At 39.1% G+C, this 20,459-nt stretch overlaps 3 protein-coding genes across 4 annotated transcripts; 1 reads left to right on the top strand and 2 right to left on the bottom strand.

Annotated features, from left to right (window-relative positions):
* Window positions 1–76: 76 nt before the first annotated feature.
* Window positions 77–3,425, bottom strand: lrrc61 (leucine rich repeat containing 61). Of its 2 annotated transcripts, XM_069163698.1 has the most exons (9): window positions 3,220–3,425; window positions 2,201–2,296; window positions 1,967–2,113; window positions 1,814–1,874; window positions 1,532–1,617; window positions 1,376–1,441; window positions 1,179–1,247; window positions 858–983; window positions 115–747 (listed from the first exon to the last, which is right to left on the bottom strand). In XM_069163698.1, the coding sequence occupies exons 1-9, from the start codon at window positions 3,245–3,247 to the stop codon at window positions 641–643; spliced, it is 786 nt and encodes a 261-aa protein (XP_069019799.1). In that variant the 5' UTR covers window positions 3,248–3,425; the 3' UTR covers window positions 115–640. The 2 variants fall into 2 exon arrangements, with proteins under 2 accessions (XP_069019798.1, XP_069019799.1); XM_069163697.1 differs by lacking the exon at window positions 3,220–3,425 and having other exon boundaries at window positions 77–747; window positions 2,201–2,753.
* On the top strand, window positions 2,985–11,745 carry cib2 (calcium and integrin binding family member 2). The gene is made up of 7 exons (XM_069163699.1): window positions 2,985–3,059; window positions 4,500–4,739; window positions 6,182–6,216; window positions 8,531–8,642; window positions 9,805–9,952; window positions 10,057–10,252; window positions 10,936–11,745. The coding sequence occupies exons 2-7, from the start codon at window positions 4,689–4,691 to the stop codon at window positions 10,955–10,957; spliced, it is 564 nt and encodes a 187-aa protein (XP_069019800.1). The 5' UTR covers window positions 2,985–3,059; window positions 4,500–4,688; the 3' UTR covers window positions 10,958–11,745.
* Window positions 11,746–14,908: 3,163 nt separating this feature from the next.
* On the bottom strand, window positions 14,909–18,350 carry LOC138206333 (uncharacterized). Its single transcript, XM_069162955.1, has 8 exons — window positions 18,230–18,350; window positions 17,999–18,141; window positions 17,549–17,715; window positions 17,069–17,158; window positions 16,309–16,474; window positions 16,062–16,217; window positions 15,252–15,944; window positions 14,909–15,138 (listed from the first exon to the last, which is right to left on the bottom strand). The coding sequence occupies exons 1-8, from the start codon at window positions 18,282–18,284 to the stop codon at window positions 15,091–15,093; spliced, it is 1,518 nt and encodes a 505-aa protein (XP_069019056.1). The 5' UTR covers window positions 18,285–18,350; the 3' UTR covers window positions 14,909–15,090.
* Window positions 18,351–20,459: the final 2,109 nt, after the last annotated feature.

Genomic DNA, 20,459 nt, shown 5'->3' with positions numbered 1-20,459 from the left:
TAATGCATGTATACCTATTCCTAAATTAGACTATATAAAGAAATGCGAGTAGAAATAAAAAAACATATTTGCAGCCTTTACACCTTTTTAAGCGTTATATTTTCCACAAGTTGGTTGAACACTTAATAAAACTTTATGGTATAAAACAAGTAGAAACAGCTGAAACAATCATTCAATCACTTTGTTTTTGCAAAAATTCAACTTACAAAGAAAGCACACGGCTTGGGACACATTAACTCCCCACATTATCCAGCAATGCAAAATGGAAAAAAGCTTCAAATTACTGAAAACCTATATAAATTCTTAAGCAGCAGAGCTTTCAGCATAAATGCAGGCTACAACATGGTACAAAATGCACACTGTGCAAGTAAAGACATCTTTGAACCACACTGAAGGGTGTCAGTATGGGTAAAGGTTTTCACACCACCTACATGTTTTGTTCGATACCCAAATGCATAGGATGAGGAGTTTCAACAAATGTCACACGCTGCAAACACACAGCACGTGTGTCTGGCAATGGTAATTATCAAGCATTTGGATATAGAGTGGTAATTTGAAAAAACTACAGTACATTAGCCATGGTATATCATACAACAAAAAAGTTGCTAAATATCACAAAGCTATGTCGAAATAGCCCAACTCAGATGGCGTATTGCTTTGGTTGCTTCTTCAGGCTCATTGACCTTTCAGTTTGAGAAATTACATGAGTGGCTCTGTTGTTGAGGAGTCTGCATTCATGAAGAACATCTGCAGAGAGAACAAATACAGGATATTACACCTTAAATTCACCACAGTTGCTTAGATTACATTACACGCCTTTTTTTTTTTTTAGAAAAGAAAAAAAAAGAACCTCTTACCATTAAACTGTTTGTAGGCTTCTTCAATAATAGCATTGTTTGATCTCTTTATCTCCCAGTAACTATCTTCTACCCATGGCTTGCAATCAGGATGTTCAATAAGCTGTCCATTCTTATATAAACCAGCTTAACATTTATAGAGAGAAAAACAAACAGTTGCAAAATATATATTATTCAAGTGAAACAAAATTTGTATTAAGAAAGGAAAGGACAGCTGTTTCTACTTGTTAAAAACAATTAACAACTTAATCTGATGAATGGACTGTGATAGCAAGTTATTAGTCCTGGTACATACTAGTTAAAAAAAAACCAACCATTTACCTTTGATGGTATCATCAATGTCTTTGCATAACTGGTACAAGTCACTCCCACGTCCGACGACTCTTTCACCTGAAATGAAACAAATAAAACATGAAAGACTTCCAAATCCAGGCGACATGTTTGATATGGCCTCCGAGTTCATGTTAAAAGTTAAATGTCTAGTTAAAGAATGAATGGAAAAAAAAAAAAAATCTTACCATCCAGCACCTTAATGTTGGGGAACATCTCAAGAACTACAGCTCTATATGACACGTTCCTGCACACTAACATAGAGAAAGCCATTGTGAGTTCACTAATCGCAATCTTCCATCCACCGGATGCGGATGTGTTTAAATAAAGTCACGGAAAATTACCTGGATTAGTGTAATTGTACGTGTTGTCTTTGAGACGTATATTTTCTAGCTTTCTCAAAGATCCGAGGCAGTGTAGGTTCTCAATACTGTTTCAAAACAAAACAAACGTGAGACGATCTCACAGGGCCAATGTGAATCATTTTTCGTAAAAATAACTAGCAGTCACAAAATATTTGAACACACTTGACTGTTTGTATAATATGCCATTAACATGGTAATTAATGTCATATTCACATTATTGTTCATCGAGCACAAGCATTCGGTCAGTAGTTATAGTCATACCTGGATATGATATTACCGGCCACATTTAAGTTCTGTAAACTTTCACAACTGCGCAAGGGCTCTGGAGATACAAAAACAATAACAATTTCCTTGATAAATGAAAATGTACAGCATGGGAATAAAGATTTTTTTTGTGTGTAAATTAAGTCTTACCTATACTGGAGATCCTGTTGGCGGACAAATTGAGAATAGAAAGAAGCCTGAGGGAAGCCAGAGGAGCTAAATTTGTGATATTATTTCCAGAGAGGTCCAGTTTCTCCAAATTGACACATTCCCCGAGACATCCAAGATCATGTACGCCTGTAAGATATACAGTACAAAATAAAATAAAAAAAAAAACAAGGTCTTTTTCCAGGATTAAATACGAATGTATTTATTTGACCTTACCAAGACTTCTCAATTTGAGAAACAGTATCGACTCCAAATCAAATTCTCCTGTACGTGACTTGAGCAGCACAGCAGTTACCTTCTCACAGTCTGCATCTGAAACAATTGGGAGAGGTAAGACAGGCAGCATAAGATGCATATTCACTTTCCTCGTCTTATATATACACACACACAACCCTCTGACTCTGTAATCCGTGACTCGGTGATGCACCAGAAAACGCTGGAAGCGGTGTCGGCTTTGTTTACACTGGAACAAACAAATAAAATCACATCTAAACAGAAAAATACCAAGTTAAGCAGTCGTGATTTCCATATCTGGCAGCAGCACACTGTGCTTTTCTTCTGCTGCCAAGATCCAGAGGAAAGGATCCCAAACCGGCAAGATGTGCTTTTTGTGCGGCATTGTTTACCTCTCCAGTTGCATGCATGAACAACAACTGAGGGGAGTTATATTTGGTTATATTTCCTAAGGCGGTGTCAGTAATGCACATGAATCCCCCCCCTGCTTAAATAATAAAAAAAAACCTGAAGAAAAATGAGGTTAACCCGAGATAAAGATGCCGGGCTCCGTTTTCAGATTTACAATCCGACACGGGTTACTTCACTTCAGCGTTTAACTGCATAAAGAACCGGCAGACAAGGGAAGACGACGCGACCGAATCATGAAAACAGTCGCGGGAGGAACAAGGAGGACAACCAAACCGAGATCCGTCATTCGTGATCGCCTCCGGATTATTAAACAATGTCGCTCCGCAGAACCGCAAACAGCGACGTTGAGCGTCGTTAGCTCGGGTCGGTTGCTGCCCTTTGTGTGTTAGCTGCGTGTATTCACGAGGATGATTCAGCCGGATGAAAGTGGGTGGGTTATTTCATGAAATGGTTACTATCCCCGCTTTTTCTCCCCTCCTCTCCCCCCCTCTCTCTCTCTCTCGTGATGGCACACCGTGTGTATCAAGCAATTAGGTTGCTAACTTAGCATCCGCCGCTAGTGGCTGCAGCATAGCAACAAAGCAACGTACCTTGGTCTTTCTCTCGCTTTGAGTCCATCGTCGGGCAACTTATAGACAACTAACCAACACGAGAGCGACGGCTTTTAACCAAGCGCGATGGGAAAAGGGCGAGGCCGGTGGTTACAGCGTGCGTGCGTGTGCGCAATTTCCACCTGTCCCGGGTGCAGTCAGGACCACACTCGGCTCGTTGCTCGTGACAACAGGCAGGTTGGATGAGACGGACTTGGGGGGGGGGGGGGGGGGGTTTCCGGGTTTCCGCAGTCCAGCAAGCACGTGGAGGAGGAGGGGGGGGGAGGCTTCGTCACGTGGCGCTCCAAGTCACCTGGAAACGTTGTTCCGGGGTTTCGTTAAGAGATGGCGGCTGCGCCCCGCGCAACAGGTTCCTTCGTCAATTAAAAGTTTTACTTCCCGACACTAAACGCCGGCGACAATTATGTTGTTGGCGGATCTGTTGACGATCGACGCTAAATAAAAGTCAAATTGCGCGCGTGTTGTTTAAATCAAAGGGATATCAAGTTAATGAGCGCGTAAAGTCTGATCCAATCAGGGGCGAAACGGTAAAAAAAAATAAAATAAATAAATGCTTTTCGACTAAATTTGGTTCAAAAAACGGGGAAAATACCGTAAATATATATATATTTTTTTTAAGGTTGTGTCTGTGCATATAATTAATTACCCGTAGAAGTGTATTTACTCAAATACTGTAAAATATTGTACTTATGTTCTACTAGGCCTATAATATTTCAATGGAACTTGAAATATTATAGGCCCCTACTGCAATACAGCTGACTGCGGATGAAGAGTTTATAAACAAAACAGGCCGATGATCAGTTTACAGTAGCGCCATAATTTGGGATTTTGCCGTCTCTCTCAGTTTATAAAATGCAGAAGGCTAAATGTTGATCACCTTAGCTCCACCTTGACTAGTTGTAACATTACAACACGGATTACATGTTAATGAATAATAATAGGCTACTAATAATACTACTACTACCACTAATAATAATAATATTATTATTCTAAGTTATATTTAAGGCCTAACTATAAGGTTTTATCAATATTAAGCGGTAAGTAGTTACATCATCTTCATAACCATCAGGTTGTAGTTCATTATTTATTTACTTATTTACCGGAGGTGCCACTGGTTTGTCTGGACACCACCGGGGTGCTTAAGAAGCGGATCAGTTTGCACTCCTTGGGCTCTGCAGACAACATCCACTGTCTCCGAAATAACTGGACACTGACTGGTACTGACTGTTTTTTTTTTTTATTATTATTTTTTAATGTAGTATGCATCATTGTGCAGTCATGGCGGACATCTCCAGGAAGGACATAAGTGACCTTTTTTTTAACATCGATATCAACTCATCCTGTACGGAGACTGTGACTCCGCGGAGCCCCTAAATGCCTCTCACAGAGAAAAGGCGTCGGACGTTCAGTGTTGGGAATGTGTACAAACAACAGATCACCTGTTTAAGATGGGAAATAAGCAAACCATATTTACCGACGAGCAACTGGATGCTTACCAGGTGAGCTTGCATGTTTGTGTCTACCTGCATCTTTTTGGAGGATACGTGACTGTAACCCCTGCAGACTAATTATTTTAAATCTGTTAGACTTTAAGTTCAGTTAATACAATATTTAGATAAAACGTGTTTGTGGAAGACAAAGTGTAGAATGAAAGCAGTGTGAAAGTAAATATCTATGCCTGTGAGTAGGCCCTATTGCTTCAGTGCTCTTAAGTGATTTTTATTACTATTCCACAATGAGCTAATATTACTTAACAGTTTACTTATTTTCCTTTCTTTATATTTTCTCTGATGTTTAATGGAGAGAAAAGTGAATGGATATTTTCAAGCTTGATGATTAGTACTGTTTAACCTCAAGCAGGAGGTTCTGGATCCCAACTCATTTAATGATAAGCAGTACTCATTGTCTTTCTAATGTGTGATCAGTTATGACTCTACTCTTTAAATATTGACATCGTCTTGATAGGTGAGAGTAGCAGAAGATTTTGATTTCATTGCAGAGTGGAGGATCTTACACTCAGTAATCATCTGAGAAGATCTGACCTTTTGTTGCCTGTAACAACGAAGAAGAAAAACATCTTCGTGTGGGCAGGTTTATCATGTGATTAGGTGTGGACTTAATAATTGATGCCAAGCCAGCGTGATATGCTGTGAAACTCTACTCTCAGGACACAGTTTAGTTCTCAAGAGCCTCTCTGGTTACTCCAGCTGCTCTTAGAATACTGCTGCTTTCTGTTTGTCACATAGTTATTTTCCCTATTTAGTCTCAATACATTACATGTCTTATATTTTTTTTGGATCAAATATTTAAAGGTGTAAGATATGACACTGGAGCCAACACCAGCTGACTCAGCTTGAGCAGTGAAATCCAAAGTATAGCTTTCCACATAGTAGTTTCAACAAAAACTCCACAAACACCATTGTACTACCTTTTCTATTGCTCATATCTTGTATGATGGAAATGAGTAGGTTGTGATGACTGGTTAGATATATTGCTTTAAATAAACTCACACGATTATCGTAACCCAGACATCTTAGGTGGCCCATGAAAGTTTTATCTTTTTAAATCCCACTGTCTGCAGAGCTCAGCTGACTGCGCTCTGCTTCTTACACCCAGGAGCACAGCTCAGACAGAATAGACACAAAAGACAAACGTAAATTGAGGTGCCGCTGGTAGAGCTGTTGGATAATGCGTGTGCCATCACATGCATGTCAAACAGCAGCAGATCATGTTCCCTTGTGTCCTCACACACATCACCATTTAATAGAAATCAGACACCTCAACCAGCGCTTTACAGTAATGGTTGTTCACGTGACTTCAGAGGAACTACTGTATAATGTTATTTCCAATGACTCACTGATGTGTCATTGTACAGTCCTTTTATCAGACTTATGCATTTATATGTTTAGTCTGTTGACATCCTGTTTTTCTCCCATTGAAGGACTGCACGTTTTTTACTCGCAAGGAAATTCTGCGGTAAGAATTTTATTACCTTTTGATTGTGACTGATCACTGATGTGCTGCTGATCAGGTGTAAACCACACATTTTACCACTGTTCGTTATTATAAGTTATATACTGTAACTCTGATAATATCATCTGACATACAGTTTTAAGAAAATAGTAGTAGGAACTCAGTCACAGGTGGAAATAAAACAAGTAGCCTTTAGGCATAAGGGCACATGCAATTAATAAAGGTGTAGGTTATAACTGTAACATGTGTAAACGTGTCAATATCATCAAAATGTCAGGCAGTAAGTCTAAATGCAATGTTTTTAGTGTCATATAATGAATATGAATCAACAATGTAAAGCAAAATTAAAGAGTGCATTTTAAAAATGTAAGTTGTGTAGTGCTGCAATTTACAGTTTAGTGGCTTCTAATTTCTCTCGTACAGAAAGGAGTCTGCTATCCAACCTAATCAACAGATCACCCTGGCAAATATTAACAGGATGCTGCTAAAACCCAACAAAGACACGAACAAACTATGATTGGCACAGTATATGTGGTAATTATTTATGGGGTTTGCTGTTATGTGTCACAAATAAAAAAATTGCTCGCGGCTGTCAGTGAAGGCGTAGTATGTTATTTCCTGTCGCAGAAGCTCTTATGTTACCTAAAACGTTGAAAGTCGTGTTGACCTTTTGACTGAGGTGTTGTTTTCAGTCCGACCCAAATGAAGTGTCATGTTTCTACATCTTTCGACGTGTAATTTCAACATTGAGAGAAGAAATTGATATAAATCGATCTAGTGATTAGACTGGTATCATGACCCGCTGGGTAGCATCGTCTCTCTCCTCCTGTCACTCACCCACTTGATGACAGACGTAAATGACTGGCTTTTCTTTTTAATAGGATCGACCAGTGACTCTCACATTTCTGTATCTTTTGTCAGTCGTTCTAGATGCTGGAAGATAAATAGCTACTTAAAGAAATTAAATGCAGACACTCAAGAATGTTGCAGTGTAACATTAGATAACGAGGAACGTTGTGTGGTCCAAGGCACGCCGCAATTTAGTGTCTGGTTTGTTCCCACAAATGTGCAGTAAAAAACTAATTCTCTAAGAACACGTACAGGAATTTGTGTTCTCTTACTGTCTTCTGAAATGACCTGAGAGGAGATCAAATCTGTGTTAGAGTGTAACTGTGTGTGCTATATTAAAACTGCAACCTCACCTCAGTTTTTCCAGCAAGAGTTTAATCAGACTTCTGATTTTAATTTCTCCTTGCATTGGACCCAACACAGTTAAAGAGGTTTTTTTTAATCCATTTTTATTGTTCGGCTTTTTTTTTTCTATCCAGCAAAATAAAGCCAGTGTTCTGTTTATCTTCCATTTCCCTTAATAATAAAAAGTACACATGTAGTTCCTCTTCAGTGATATTGAATTGACTTTGATTCCAAGGCTAGCTGTGGATTGGAGGCAAAATTATCTATCGGCAGAGGGTGTAATAGGGTCCTACACTTTACGACCATTATAAAACACTCTTGTCTCTGTCCACAGCTGCAACTCTTACAGCAGTTATGTAACATCAAAGAAGGAGATTATCATTGATGGTCATATTTTAAACCCTTCAGCATTACGTCATATCCAGCATTAACACCAGATCAGAACAAGTCAGGATTTTTTTTAAATGTGCTGTAGTTTTGGAAATAAAACCTAGTGTTACTATGCCTCCTGGAGATCATCACATTTTTTTGCAATAAAATGTGTCCTCATGATTTGGGCAAAGATCACCAATGAAACCCCATCACTCTGACAGATTTATCTAATTTAATTGTAGTGAGTTTATCCTCTAAGACCAGCATCCCTGCTGATTAATGGCTCTGCTCTGCCAATGAAGGCATGCAATGACAGGATTAGTCTAAGGACAGGATGAAATGGAGGCTGCAGATAAGACTTTGTGTGTTTATCATTCATGCAGCCTCCTGACAGTTTATAGACATTATTCTAGGTAATAAATAATATTAAATTAAAGCAATAAAAGAGAATGATGGAAGAGAGAAAGATGCTCTGGTTCAGCATGTTGGCATACTCAGAGTTATTCACTTTAGTCTTTCTACAGCCCCATGCTTAACTGTATTTTATATAGGAAACGTATAAGGATTTACATTGTTTCACTGTTAAAAGCAGTCGAGCTATTTGCAAGGTTTCGAGTTTTTTTTTAAATTTATTTAGATTATTACATCAGTTGTGATGCAAATTATCATGTGTTTACAGATAAATGTTTCTTTTCTGAATGACAGCAGCAAATAAAATTGTTCAAAAAGTGTTTTTTATTTTCTGTTCTAGGTTGCATGGCAGATACCATGAGCTGGCTCCACATCTTGTACCAATGGACTATACTAATGATCCTGATTGTAAATTGCCGTTAGCTTTGATAGTCAACATGCCAGAATTGAAGGTAAAGAACAAACTAACAGTGACTCCAATGTGGATCAGCCTCTTCTATCTGTTCTTTGCGTTTCACCAGCAGTGTCGACCATGTTGTGTTTGTCTTATTTTGGATTGTGCTACAAGGACACAATTGTGGCACCGGCTGCTCATGTCGACCGTCGTCTAATCAATACACACTCTGGTCCTGAGGCAGAATTGATTTTTAACCGTCGTCGTCACTGATCTGATTGTACGACACCACATCCTGTAAGCTTGTGAAAGTTAATGTGCCGTGAAATGCTCTGCCGCTCCATTCTGACAGTTTCATTCCCTTCCTATTTTTAAGCATCTTGGCAGGCTGCATAACGTCACAGCCACATTTACCTCCATTTTTCTCCTGCACGCCCAATCGTATTGTGTAATATGGACTCCTTATCCAGCAAGGGCTTAGCGCAGAGACTCATAATGTGTCCTTCTTCTTGGCATAATTGGCCCTTGCCTGTAAAACTGTCACATGATTTCTGGGTTGTAAGGATGGCAGGAGAAAAATGGAGACAGGATATATGGGGACGGCACAATACACAGTCACCCAAATTCCTCAATGATGACTAATGAGCTGTGTGGAGTAGAGCAGAGTGATTCAGACTCCACTCGCATGTATTTTGGGATATCAAGTTAAAATGGCATAGCCTGGCTTCATTTAGTCTTCTTTTGCTGATCTTGTCACCTCAAACTCTGGTCAGGACAACATGTCTTAATACAAAAGTAGAATTACTGAAATGTATGACATCCTCTTGAAGTAATTATAAGTTTTCCCAAACCAGTGAATTATCTGGGTTATAAAACCTGTAGTAGCAACGTATGGTTGACCAACAGAGGAGAAAATATTGGCTACCGGCAAAGAGAGAGAGTCAGCTTTTTTCATCTGAACCCTGTGCTCAGCAGATTACACCGAATGGTTCATACCTCTGCAGCTCGTGTGAAAGAACAGCATGGAGAGCACATGTTCCTGAAACTGTCAAAGCTTTCTGAAGATGGTTATGGATTTCTTTTCTTATGCAAACTTCGTCCATTTTTTTTTTTTAATTACAAGGTGCTTCTGTTTACAGAGATTATTACATTTATATTAATGTGTATGAGCATTTGCAATTATTCAATATATTTAAAATATAATCCTGTTTCTTTCAAAGGAAAATCCTTTCTGCAGCAGGATTGTGGAGTCATTTTCAGAGGATGGGGCGGGGAATCTCAGCTTCAATGAATTTGTGGACATGTTCTCAGTCCTCAGTGAAATGGCTCCTCGAGAACTAAAGGCCATATATGCCTTTAAAATATATGGTATTGATGAATTTCTAAAACATCATTCACAATTTTTCCAAATGTCCCGGAGCTGAACTAAATAAAATAAAATATTTATTTACCATAACCTTTGTTGCCCATAGATTTCAATGTGGATAATTACCTGTGCAAAGAGGACCTTGAAAAGACTCTAAATAGACTGACAAAGGAGGAGTTGACTCCTGAAGAGGTCGTGTTGGTGTGTGAGAAAACCATCGAGGAGGCCGATTTGGACGGAGACAACAAACTCTCCTATGCTGACTTTGAAAATATGATAACCAGGGCTCCGGATTTTTTAAGGTAATTAACTAATGTTTTTTTTTCAATACATTGTGTAAACTTCATTCGATACAAACATCTCAGTCTAACAGCATCACCTTAATCTTGCTCTACCATGCCCATCCATTTAAAATGCAAATAACCTCAACTCTTTAGCCAACCTAGACAGTTCACTTGACAATACCAAGTCAGTGACATGTTTTGCCTCGCCTAGGTAAGAAAAGTAAGCTGCCTTAGGTTTCTACACCAAAACCCACATGTCTAGCTTTAGGAAAAGTTCATGGTTTAAATAAGTCATTTTATGTAAATAATGTTTGTATGCCAAAGTTATTCAACACACACTACGTAAGATGAATGCATTTCTTACTTGCATTACTTGAAAGAAATCCAGGTCAACTTTTGCCGGTCAGGTGTATGTCCGGTGTTTGTTTTATTTTTGTTCTCCGTCACATGACCTCAATCGCATTGGTCATACATCCGTGTACTTTTCACACACAGGTGAGGCAAAATGTGACACTGACACGGTACCTTCTAGTGGACTGACCGGTGTATTACATGCTTAAATGTGATACTGAGCTGGTCTATTCCCGCTGAAATGATGAACACATCTGTTACTGATTCCTGTGTTTATATTCACATTTACAGTAAGACAGCATGTTTTATATACAATGGCTACTACTGTAATGTGTCTTTTGTTATTCCAGTACGTTCCATATACGAATTTAAGAGGACTGGATGGATGGTTCCTACAGTGGGCAGCATGCTGAACGTCAGGACTCTACCTGAACCATGTCCTGGCCACAACACAGTGCCTGTCTCTTACATACATCAGTCCTCTGTGGGCCTCCTCTCCAGCTGTCGTTACCTCAATGAAGTCTGCTAAGTTTGAGAACAAAATACTCCAAGAAGCTGAAAGGACCCTGGATTTTATTACTGTTGATCAAAATGTATTTTCCTCTCACTACCTATGAAAGGGCTTGACCTAAATTGGAAAAAAAGGCTATGCTTTCCACATTTATGGTTGAAAATGGTAAATCAAACAAGTCTGAAATAAGCTAGACTCTGGATTAGTGCCTGTTGTGCACATTCAAAAATGCATTAAAAAAAAAATAATAAAAAAAAGCCTATTTATCTATTACACAGGAGATAAATCCCAGTGAAGTCTTCCAACAGTGACAGACTAAATATTCAGTATTTGTAATATAGACAAAGCTTGAAGTGAATGGATACAGCACTGGCATTAAGGGCATACAGATATTCTATATGGGCTATGCAATATTTGTACTCGCAGTGTTTAGGTTTCGATTTCTGCTTGTGGAGCTGGAACACGATGACAATCATATTTTAATGTTCTCCAGTTGGACGAAGGGCTTTTTCATCTGAGCTAATTTTGGTAGCTTTCATCTTCTGCCTCAGCCATCGTCATGACATGTAAGTTACAGCCATCTTTTGGATATATATTTTATAGTATTTTATGTGAATTCAGATGTGTCTTTCTCTGAATAAATTTGTTTTTTCCTGTGTGTACTGATCAAATTACTTTGTGTGACTCCAGGTTTATCGTTGTTAGAAAAAAATAGCATGAAAGAGCTCTCGCTGTTTGTCATCAAAAGGGAGTCATTTCTGACCTGCAGCTATAACAAGTTCTTCATATGACCTGCCCACCTGCACCAATCCACCCATGATGATCAAGGAGTGGGCACAGTAAAGATCAGGAAATGACTGTGCCTCCGCATAGCCCATCATATGAGCTTGTTAAGGAGGATGTGATCATTAGAAGTGAGCTGTGTCAGCACTCACAAGTATGATTACATCCTACACACACAGTTAATCTTAACGAAAATCTGGAGGAAATAGTCTTGGCCATGCTAGTTGATGATTAATGGGTCGTGCTCTTTGGGCTGTAGGGTGCAGATTTGCATCAGGTACATATGGAGTACAGTATATTGGTTTGTTTGTACAGTTCGTGTTTAGTCAGGTTATGCCGATAAGTCATACTGCTCAATTTGATGTTGGGTAACCATACATGCAGATGAAGACAAAGATGCTTAGGCAGCGCATCTGCTAAAAGTCACATCTTTTTTTTTGCTGCTAAGTGCAACGTCTACAAAATGGATGTGACCTGGTTGCTAGTGCTGAGTCTGATGTACACAGTACATTGTAAGAATTGGGACACTAGCTGCAGGCTAAAACAACAGAACATAACATGCAACCCTGAGGGCCCACACCATGTCATGCCATGTGTGCTATGTGGAAAGAGCTTTGGTTACTCTCCTGTTAGCTATTGGCAAGCAATGCAAAAAGAAATAAGCCGTGAAGAACTCCAACTATAACTGAAAGTGTTGTGATCTAACCTGCACCTTGTGGGGAACTGCAGACAGAAAACATACAGGAGCACCTGAGCAAACTAATTGATTAATACCAAAATATAAAATGAGCCATGTTGAGCAATTGATTTCTTTAAGATATCCTGTATACAGTACCTAATAATGAAGAGAGGTTGATACTGAGGAACCTACTTGTCTGTTACGTCTGTTAAGCAGTGCGCAGTCATCAGAGCAGCCAATTCATTCTTCCTTCCATTATCTCAAGTTCCCTTTATGAGCGCAGTATCACATTTTTCAGGGCAGTGCATTGCTGATTGCGTGGCTTCATTAATTACATGGTCTCACTGGGAACATTCGTTAATTATGATTCCAGCAGAGAAGCTTCTGGTGTAAAGTGATACTGCGGCTGTAAAGCAGCTGTTATTTCAGCCGTTTCTGAGGTCGAGAGAGGACAGACAGAGTGTGAAACTACTGGTTTCACTCCATGAGACCTTGTCTGCTTTAATTTAATGTGATTTAAGATGCTGCCTTTAGCTCTCACAGCATAACAACAGTAGAGGTTCAACAAACTGCATTAAGGCAATTAGACAGGTTGATTGTGAAAGCTAGTGCTGGTTAGTTTTTCATAAAAATGAAACTTTATGATAGTTCATCTGAACCCATTCCTGTTTAACAAAATAAACAAATAATACATTATGACCATGAGATGTGGGTGAAAGCTCCAAAAGAAATAAGTAGGCCTTGAGCTGCCTTTTCAGTTTTAAATTTTCTTTACGTTTTTTTTTGTCAAACTACTGTTTCCCAGATCACAAAAAACCTTCAAGCTCCAACTTGTCTTTATGAGTACCGTTAATGATTTGTTCATTCAAATATGTTTTAACACACAGTAAGATTTGATTTACACTTGGTCATTTATTAACAACATAACTGTATTAACAACATTTATTGATGTTGACAATACAGTAGCATCCAAATGTTAAACATTTCCATATATCTGCCACATAACTGCTATAAATGTGGAATATGTTGATGAACTGCTTACAAATGATTTATAAAAAAAATAAATAAATAAGGGAAAGGAAATTTATACCTTATTAGTTGTGTTGTCATGATGCCAAAGTATTTTTTCTGTGTATTTCACATAAACCTGGTTTGCTTTGTTATTGTGTAACTCAGAAGTTCAGAAACCCACTCATACAATCAGGCAGTTGTGACATCTTATTTATCTGTTGTAAGTATTTAAAAACATTACCTTTTGTTTTCCAGTGACACTTTATCATGTGGATCTCAGTTGTGAAAAGAGAACATGACAGAAATGTCAAAGTTGTTGATATTTTAGTGGTTTAGCATATCCTGGTTTTTATTACATGACATTCAGAAGAAACAGCATATTTCCTAATATCTGTCTAATTTTCTGTCACTCAGTGGAAGTACTTGTTGTCAACTGCTCAACAAAGTAACGGTGAAAGTGCTCAAGTAAACAGATGGAGGTATTAGCTTTACTGGAGTTTTACTAGCCTCACTAAAACTATAATTATAAAAGTAAAAGAGCAACGTGATGAAAGAAAATAGATGACATTTCAGCACGAATGATCCACTTCCTCACCATTGTCATGTACAGACGTTTGAAATCTGTATGCAAATAAAGTTTCCTGTGAAGGAAGCGCTCCACTGATGGCAGCAACAGGCAGTCCAAACATTAGAGCTCAGATCGTTAAACAGTGTACATGTGAGTTTGGAGGAATTTCCACTGAGTACACGGTAATTCTCAGAATTAATATGAGAAATTATCTTTTAACAGGAATGCTCTTCAGGTCCGCGAAGGAAAACCACAATAAAAGTGCATCCCATGGGGATAGCATGCTGTGCACAGTTTTGAAAGCAAACACAAAAGGTAACTCTCCTTTGTATGGTGATATATTATTTACATCTTGACACTCCACTGTTTTTATCTCCATTTACTCATGATTAAACTTATTTCTGCTATTGTCTTATCTATCATTTTGTCAACTGTAACCTCCCTCTTTTTACACAAAAACTGTCAACTGCACCTGCCAAGAAGTAAACATTTTGTGATCTAGCATTAAAAGTTTAGTACAAATGAAGCATATTGAATACACTCAGGTTTGTCTCTGCTGGTGAGAGGATTGAAACAATTTCACTCAACATAAACTACTATTCACTGTGAATCACACACTGTAGCTTGAACAGCATGTTTTTCCCCTCTGCAGTCGTGCATTTAGGGACTGGTAAACTCTTTCATTGCAGTCATCACCCAGAAAACAATCATTTTAGAGGCTCTTGTGTTTAATAATGACATAACAGTTTGTTTTATTAATAGCATATTGGTTTATATCTTCAAAGAAAATTCCAACCATATGGTCACTTTTAAATTAATACATTAAAAAACCAAAATACAGATGATGTCATTTTTATGTTGAATATATAAAACAAGTTGTCACAGAGTGTATATTGGCCACAGTAGTGTCAAATTAGTAAACATTTTCTTCAGTAGCTGGTCAGGTAACCTCTTCACCATTTCCTCTTGGCCTCCGGGAAGAGCCATTTCCACTTGTCATTCTGTTGGAGATAAAGACGATTATTAGAAAAAAAATAATAAAATGGGATGAATATTAAGTTTAATGTAGAGAATGAAGTATATAAATTAGAGCATTTTGAATAAATTGACTGACCTTTAATCCCCAGGATGAGGGGTTATGTTTGCGTCTGTTGTCCTCCAGAGTCTCATACGCGTTTCTGTTGGGTTTGATTGTTTCCTTGTGGATGGGAATCAGCTCATATGTACTGTCATGAGGGAGGCAGCCCATGGGAGCTTCAACAAGGACCTCAGCATACACAGAATCACTGTGCTGCTTCTGTTTTAAGGCTCTAGTGTCAAAGGATATAGTGTGTGGGCTACCAGGCCTGCCAGCCAGGTGATAAACCGCATTGTTACTCATGTAGTCCAGACTGTGGCTGCTGCCTGGCTTGCTGCACTGATCCGTTCTCTCTGATGGCAGGACACACCCCGTAGGTATTCTGATTGGCTTGGGGGAGAGTCTTGGTGGGGTGTCGGGAGGCGCGCTCAGTCTGTAGGATTGCTCCCCATCAGAGCTGATATCCAAGAGCGGCAGAGACCTGCTCCTGCCGTCCAGCAGGTCGAGCTCTGAGTATTCTGATTCTGACAGAGGACTACACCTGCCAATGTGCTGATCCTTGGTGGTCGACCTCTCAGCTCTCCCTGGGTTAGCTCTGGGTGAACTGTCCTGACACATTTGTTGGGCTCTGGGTGATTGCTTCATGAGTTGAGCATACAAAACTCTATCATGGTCATTGAGGGGGCCACAATCAAGGTGCCTGCTCCTCCGAGGCAAAGGTGGTACTTCCTGTTTTAAAAAACAAGCCAGTTTCTTAAAGTCAACTTGGAGATATCAATACAGTCATAATTTCAGTGTAACATGTCAGTGAGGATGATGTCTCCTTATTTTAAGGACTGTAGTCACCTCTAGTGTCCTGTTGCTCTTTGTTGGCTGTTTAGGTTGCTGCTCCCGGGTTGGGTTAGTCTGATGTTTTCGTGTGTTCTTTACAGCTCTGACAGCAGCAACAGGTTTTTCTTTGGGACTGAGCTGGATGATATCATACAGGTCTTCATTCAGTTCCTGCCGGAACAAAACACCAGTTACAGAACCCCATCCTGGATCGGTGTTATTTGAAGAAAGGACACCAAAAAAAAAAAGAGTTTTGTCTCACCGCAAAACACGAAGATGTCAGATACTCTCCAAATGGCTCAACGGGGCTTGACTTGTAGTATTCTATTAACTCAGGCACTGTGTCGTGTCCCTCAGTGTCTCCGCAGACTACAAACTGTCCCGTTTCACTTTGGTTTATCACAAAATGTCGGCACCGATCCCTGCCTCTGCAACGGACAAAAAAAAGTGTTTGTTAAAGTGCTGACAACACATTATTGTTGGCTCCGTGTTACAGTCAGAGCGAACTGATAATTAATTTGCAATTTTAAATACATAAAGAATAATACAAATGAAAGGAATTTGCTTTGTTAAAGTGTTTGTTAAAGTGCTGACAACACATTATTGTTGGCTCCTTGTTACAGTCAGAGCGAACTGATAATTAATTTGCAATTTTAAATACATAAAGAATAATACAAATGAAAGGAATTTGCTTTGCAAACAAGATTTGCAGTGACTGACTGAAGACAGTATAGTGCTTCGGTCTGTGTGAGAGTAAATGTAACACGGAAACATCCCATTTGTGAATTTTGGAGCCTGAATGTCCTCTGATAAGGAAAGCTATAAAAAAAATAGCTTCGAAGGAGTCCTAAAAAATTTGACACACTTCATAGGATCTTCACAGTAATGATCACATCAAAACTCATAGAAGCAGTATTGATTTCTGAGGATTACACTATATGCAGCCGCACATGAATATCATACATCTTTAATACAATGCAGACTATAGAACAACAGCTTATTTACACTAAATCAAGACTCACTTATAGGACAGTATGTATCCAATCGCCTTATCGCTGAGACGGATCAAGAAGCAGCCCAGCTCCTTCTCTCTGAGTATTTCTTCAGCATCCCTGTAGACAGACCAAACACAGGTTTAAAATCCTTTACTTCAAAACTGTCACCTGCGCGTTTGAAGCCCATTTGTCAAACGTTTACAGGAACAGCGAGGCAGATTTTGACGAGAGGCGAGTCACGTAAATCCCCTAGGAAAACCCGTTTCATTGTGAGCCCTTTCCATAAACCTGCCATTACCGGTACTCAGGTCTTATATGACTGTCCCTTGTGCTCTTTATGTAGCATTATAATGAAAAAGCGAAACTACTTAAAAAAACAAAGCGAGATTCTCCATAAAAATAGAGCATCGTGGCATTTTAGGGGATGTGATTTTACAAACTAAAGTACACTAATATTAAGAGTAAAAGTTTGTTATTTCCAATTGTTTCCTTATAAAAAATACTTACTTTCTGGTGATGAAACCCAGGAACCAAGTAGGGAAGAGGCCGTTGTTGACGATGAGTGGCACTTGAGTCTCGATGAACCACTTTGATGCCAGTTCCCTGAGTCTCCTTTCAGTCCCTTCAGCACAAGAATCCCCTGTTGGTTCCCATTGCTCCATCCTTGCTCGATCCTGATCAAGACCATACAGGCAGGCATCCAGTCATTTGATTCCAAATGTACGCAGTGATGCAGTACTTCAACAGTCTAATTTGCTTATTTTTCAGGAGGTATCAGCCACAGCCTGAAAGCGGCTCAGTGTATCAGGGGCATCATTGTAGCGTAAAGCAGGTGCTGCAGAAAATCCTGTTTACTCCCGTCCCTGTTTTCCATGCTTGTAATTTAGCGTATGACATTTATTTATTTTTTTACCCTAACGCTAACCTGTTACAGTGAGATTTGGAAGCAGTTCTTACCTTAAAGCAAAACTTCAGACAGCTTCTAATGCAGAGTGACTTTTTATGTTTTTGAACTTTTGGTCTTGACTGTGAAAAGTGGCAGATCTTTTCAGACCTGGCTTTTTGTTGCCTGTACAGTATGCAGCAGTTCCTTTCAATCCCTTAAAAAAGAGTAAACAGTAAATTATCAGTTTATTGTAAAGCTCATTATCTTTTCATATATTGCATTTTTAAGTAGAGAGTACGTACCTGTCCTTGAGATTAGCTGTGTGTGGTTTGAACCTGGTGTCATTTCAGCAAACATTAAAATGCTTCTCTTAGCTTCAGAACTGTCTGTAATCTCCAACTGAAAGTGTTTTGAGGGAGTATGAACCTACATGGGAGATATAGACACATGACATTTACAATTACGCATATTTTTCCACTGGTCTGGAAAGCAGTGTCAGACGGCAACGGCACAGTAGAGTTCACACAGCAAATTTGCATAAGAAAGACAGCAAGAGCTTCCTGAATAGAAACGGAAAGTAAGCAGTACAGACTCTGTGGTTTATGAGCACAGTCGTGGTTTTTCAGAAGAGAGATTTTACCCATGGAGCATCTGATTACCATAGTAATGGGAGTTGCGTCAGCAGTAGATCTTTTGTGTTTTCTGACCTGGGTGTGCAATGAATTCAGATCATAGTGGGTAAGTCAGGAGCATATGAGTGAAAGAATGGAAATATTTTGGAAGATTCAGTATGTTCGCAAAGTTTTTGGGGGGCCTAAACAAGTAAGATGAGATATTTCCCGGGTTTGTTATTGAGGTTTTCACAAATAATGGATAACTCATTCCCCCCCCGGCTGACACATCTGTGATGAATCACCTCAATCAGTTTTAGCTATGTGGGGAGTAGTAGGAACTCCCTATGGGGGAGAATCAATAACCAGAAAGCGTCTGTGTCATACTGAGCGGGATGAGACTGGATTTTAGCACGACCTAATGTTAACTGTTCATTCTTGTTAATATGCAACTGGCCAAACACTGACTGTACCTTATTCCAGTGTTCATGTAATAGATATGCTTAATGTTGATAGATATGAATCTAGCCAATAAGTCCACTGTTATGTTCCATCTATGACTAAATATTGCTACAGTACCATGATCTAGAATTTCAACAGTCTTAACAGTGCTCTGTCCTTTTCATATATCTTTGTGAGTCATAATGTGCTCCTCTGGGGGAGTGGTGACATTCGGGGTCAAATGTTATCACTGGCTCCGTTTTTGTAAAGAGTCGGTTTAATGTGTGCAAATTATCTGACTATGCATATAATGAACAGTAAACAATATGGGAAGAGCAGAAAAAAAAAAATCGACTTCACAAGGTGTACTTACTATCTATCTATCTATCTATCTATCTATAGATATATATATATACATCTACAACAGCAACAGCTTTTAGGTAAATGTAGCCAACATAACAGATGTAAGTTAGCAGATAGAGACCAGACTAAAGGCTCTTTATGCTGATGTATTTTCAACCTTGTGGCGACACACCTATGAGGAGGATGCGAGTCTTTAAAAGGTCACAAGTCAGTTGACGCCTGTAAAATGTCAATATAACAGAACCACATCACATTTAGCTAACGCCGCCTTTTAGACCTCAGGGTAAATCAAGCATCCTCACAAACAACCAAATAACCATAAGTAGGTCAAAGGGAATCTTCCTATAATGTAACTTGTTACAACACTCAGTTTTCCAGGTGGTTTGTGGGATGTAGTTGGGGTTTTTTTTAGCCTCCACTTCCGTATTTAAGAAGAGTTTCAATCGAAAAAACGGCAGGTGTATTTCCCAGCATAAGACCAGTCACCTATTGTTTACAGAAATTATGTCCTAGAATGGTCGGGTCTGCAACCATCAATCAGCCAACGTGTTCACCTTCACCTCCAGTAGGAAAAGTTCCAACAGGCCTTGGTCTGTAATCTTTGCTTTCTTGTCTTAGTTTCACAGCATGCGTTACAATATAAAACTACACTCAAAAGTATACAAAGCAGTTAAAATTTGCCTCACATTAAGCAGCTGAAATTAACATTGGTTAGTCAGTGGTCTATAAATGATAGACCACTGACGGGTTACATTCTGCTTAACAAGTACTTTTACCTTTAGTAGCCTGCTCAATAATTGTTGATAATAGCCTACATGTGTATTTTAAAAATTACAAATCTAAGATTTGCATTTTTACAGGCTACTAAAGTTTGCCGTGTGAGGTCTGCCGCGGGGACTGCGCTTAATGGAAAGATGAATAGTCACTGTGCTAGATGGGGGTGACAATTGGGGTTCAACATGACATGTTTTGCCCATAATGGATAAATCCAGCCTCGTTCACCAAACCATTTTAGGTACTCGTTTCTTTGAACTTGTAATGATTCGTTTGTCACTCATCAAAAAAAGGATTTGAAAGTTCATTCTCACTATTTGTTTGCTACTTCCTCATGCTGGAC

This window comes from Embiotoca jacksoni, unplaced genomic scaffold (genome assembly GCF_022577435.1).
Source record: "Embiotoca jacksoni isolate LCO1_2020_lvr unplaced genomic scaffold, fEmbJac1.0.p SCAF_3, whole genome shotgun sequence".
Taxonomy (NCBI): Eukaryota; Metazoa; Chordata; class Actinopteri; family Embiotocidae; genus Embiotoca; species Embiotoca jacksoni.
The sequence above is the reverse complement of the archived record's forward strand: the minus strand, read 5'-3'. Positions and strand labels throughout refer to the sequence as shown.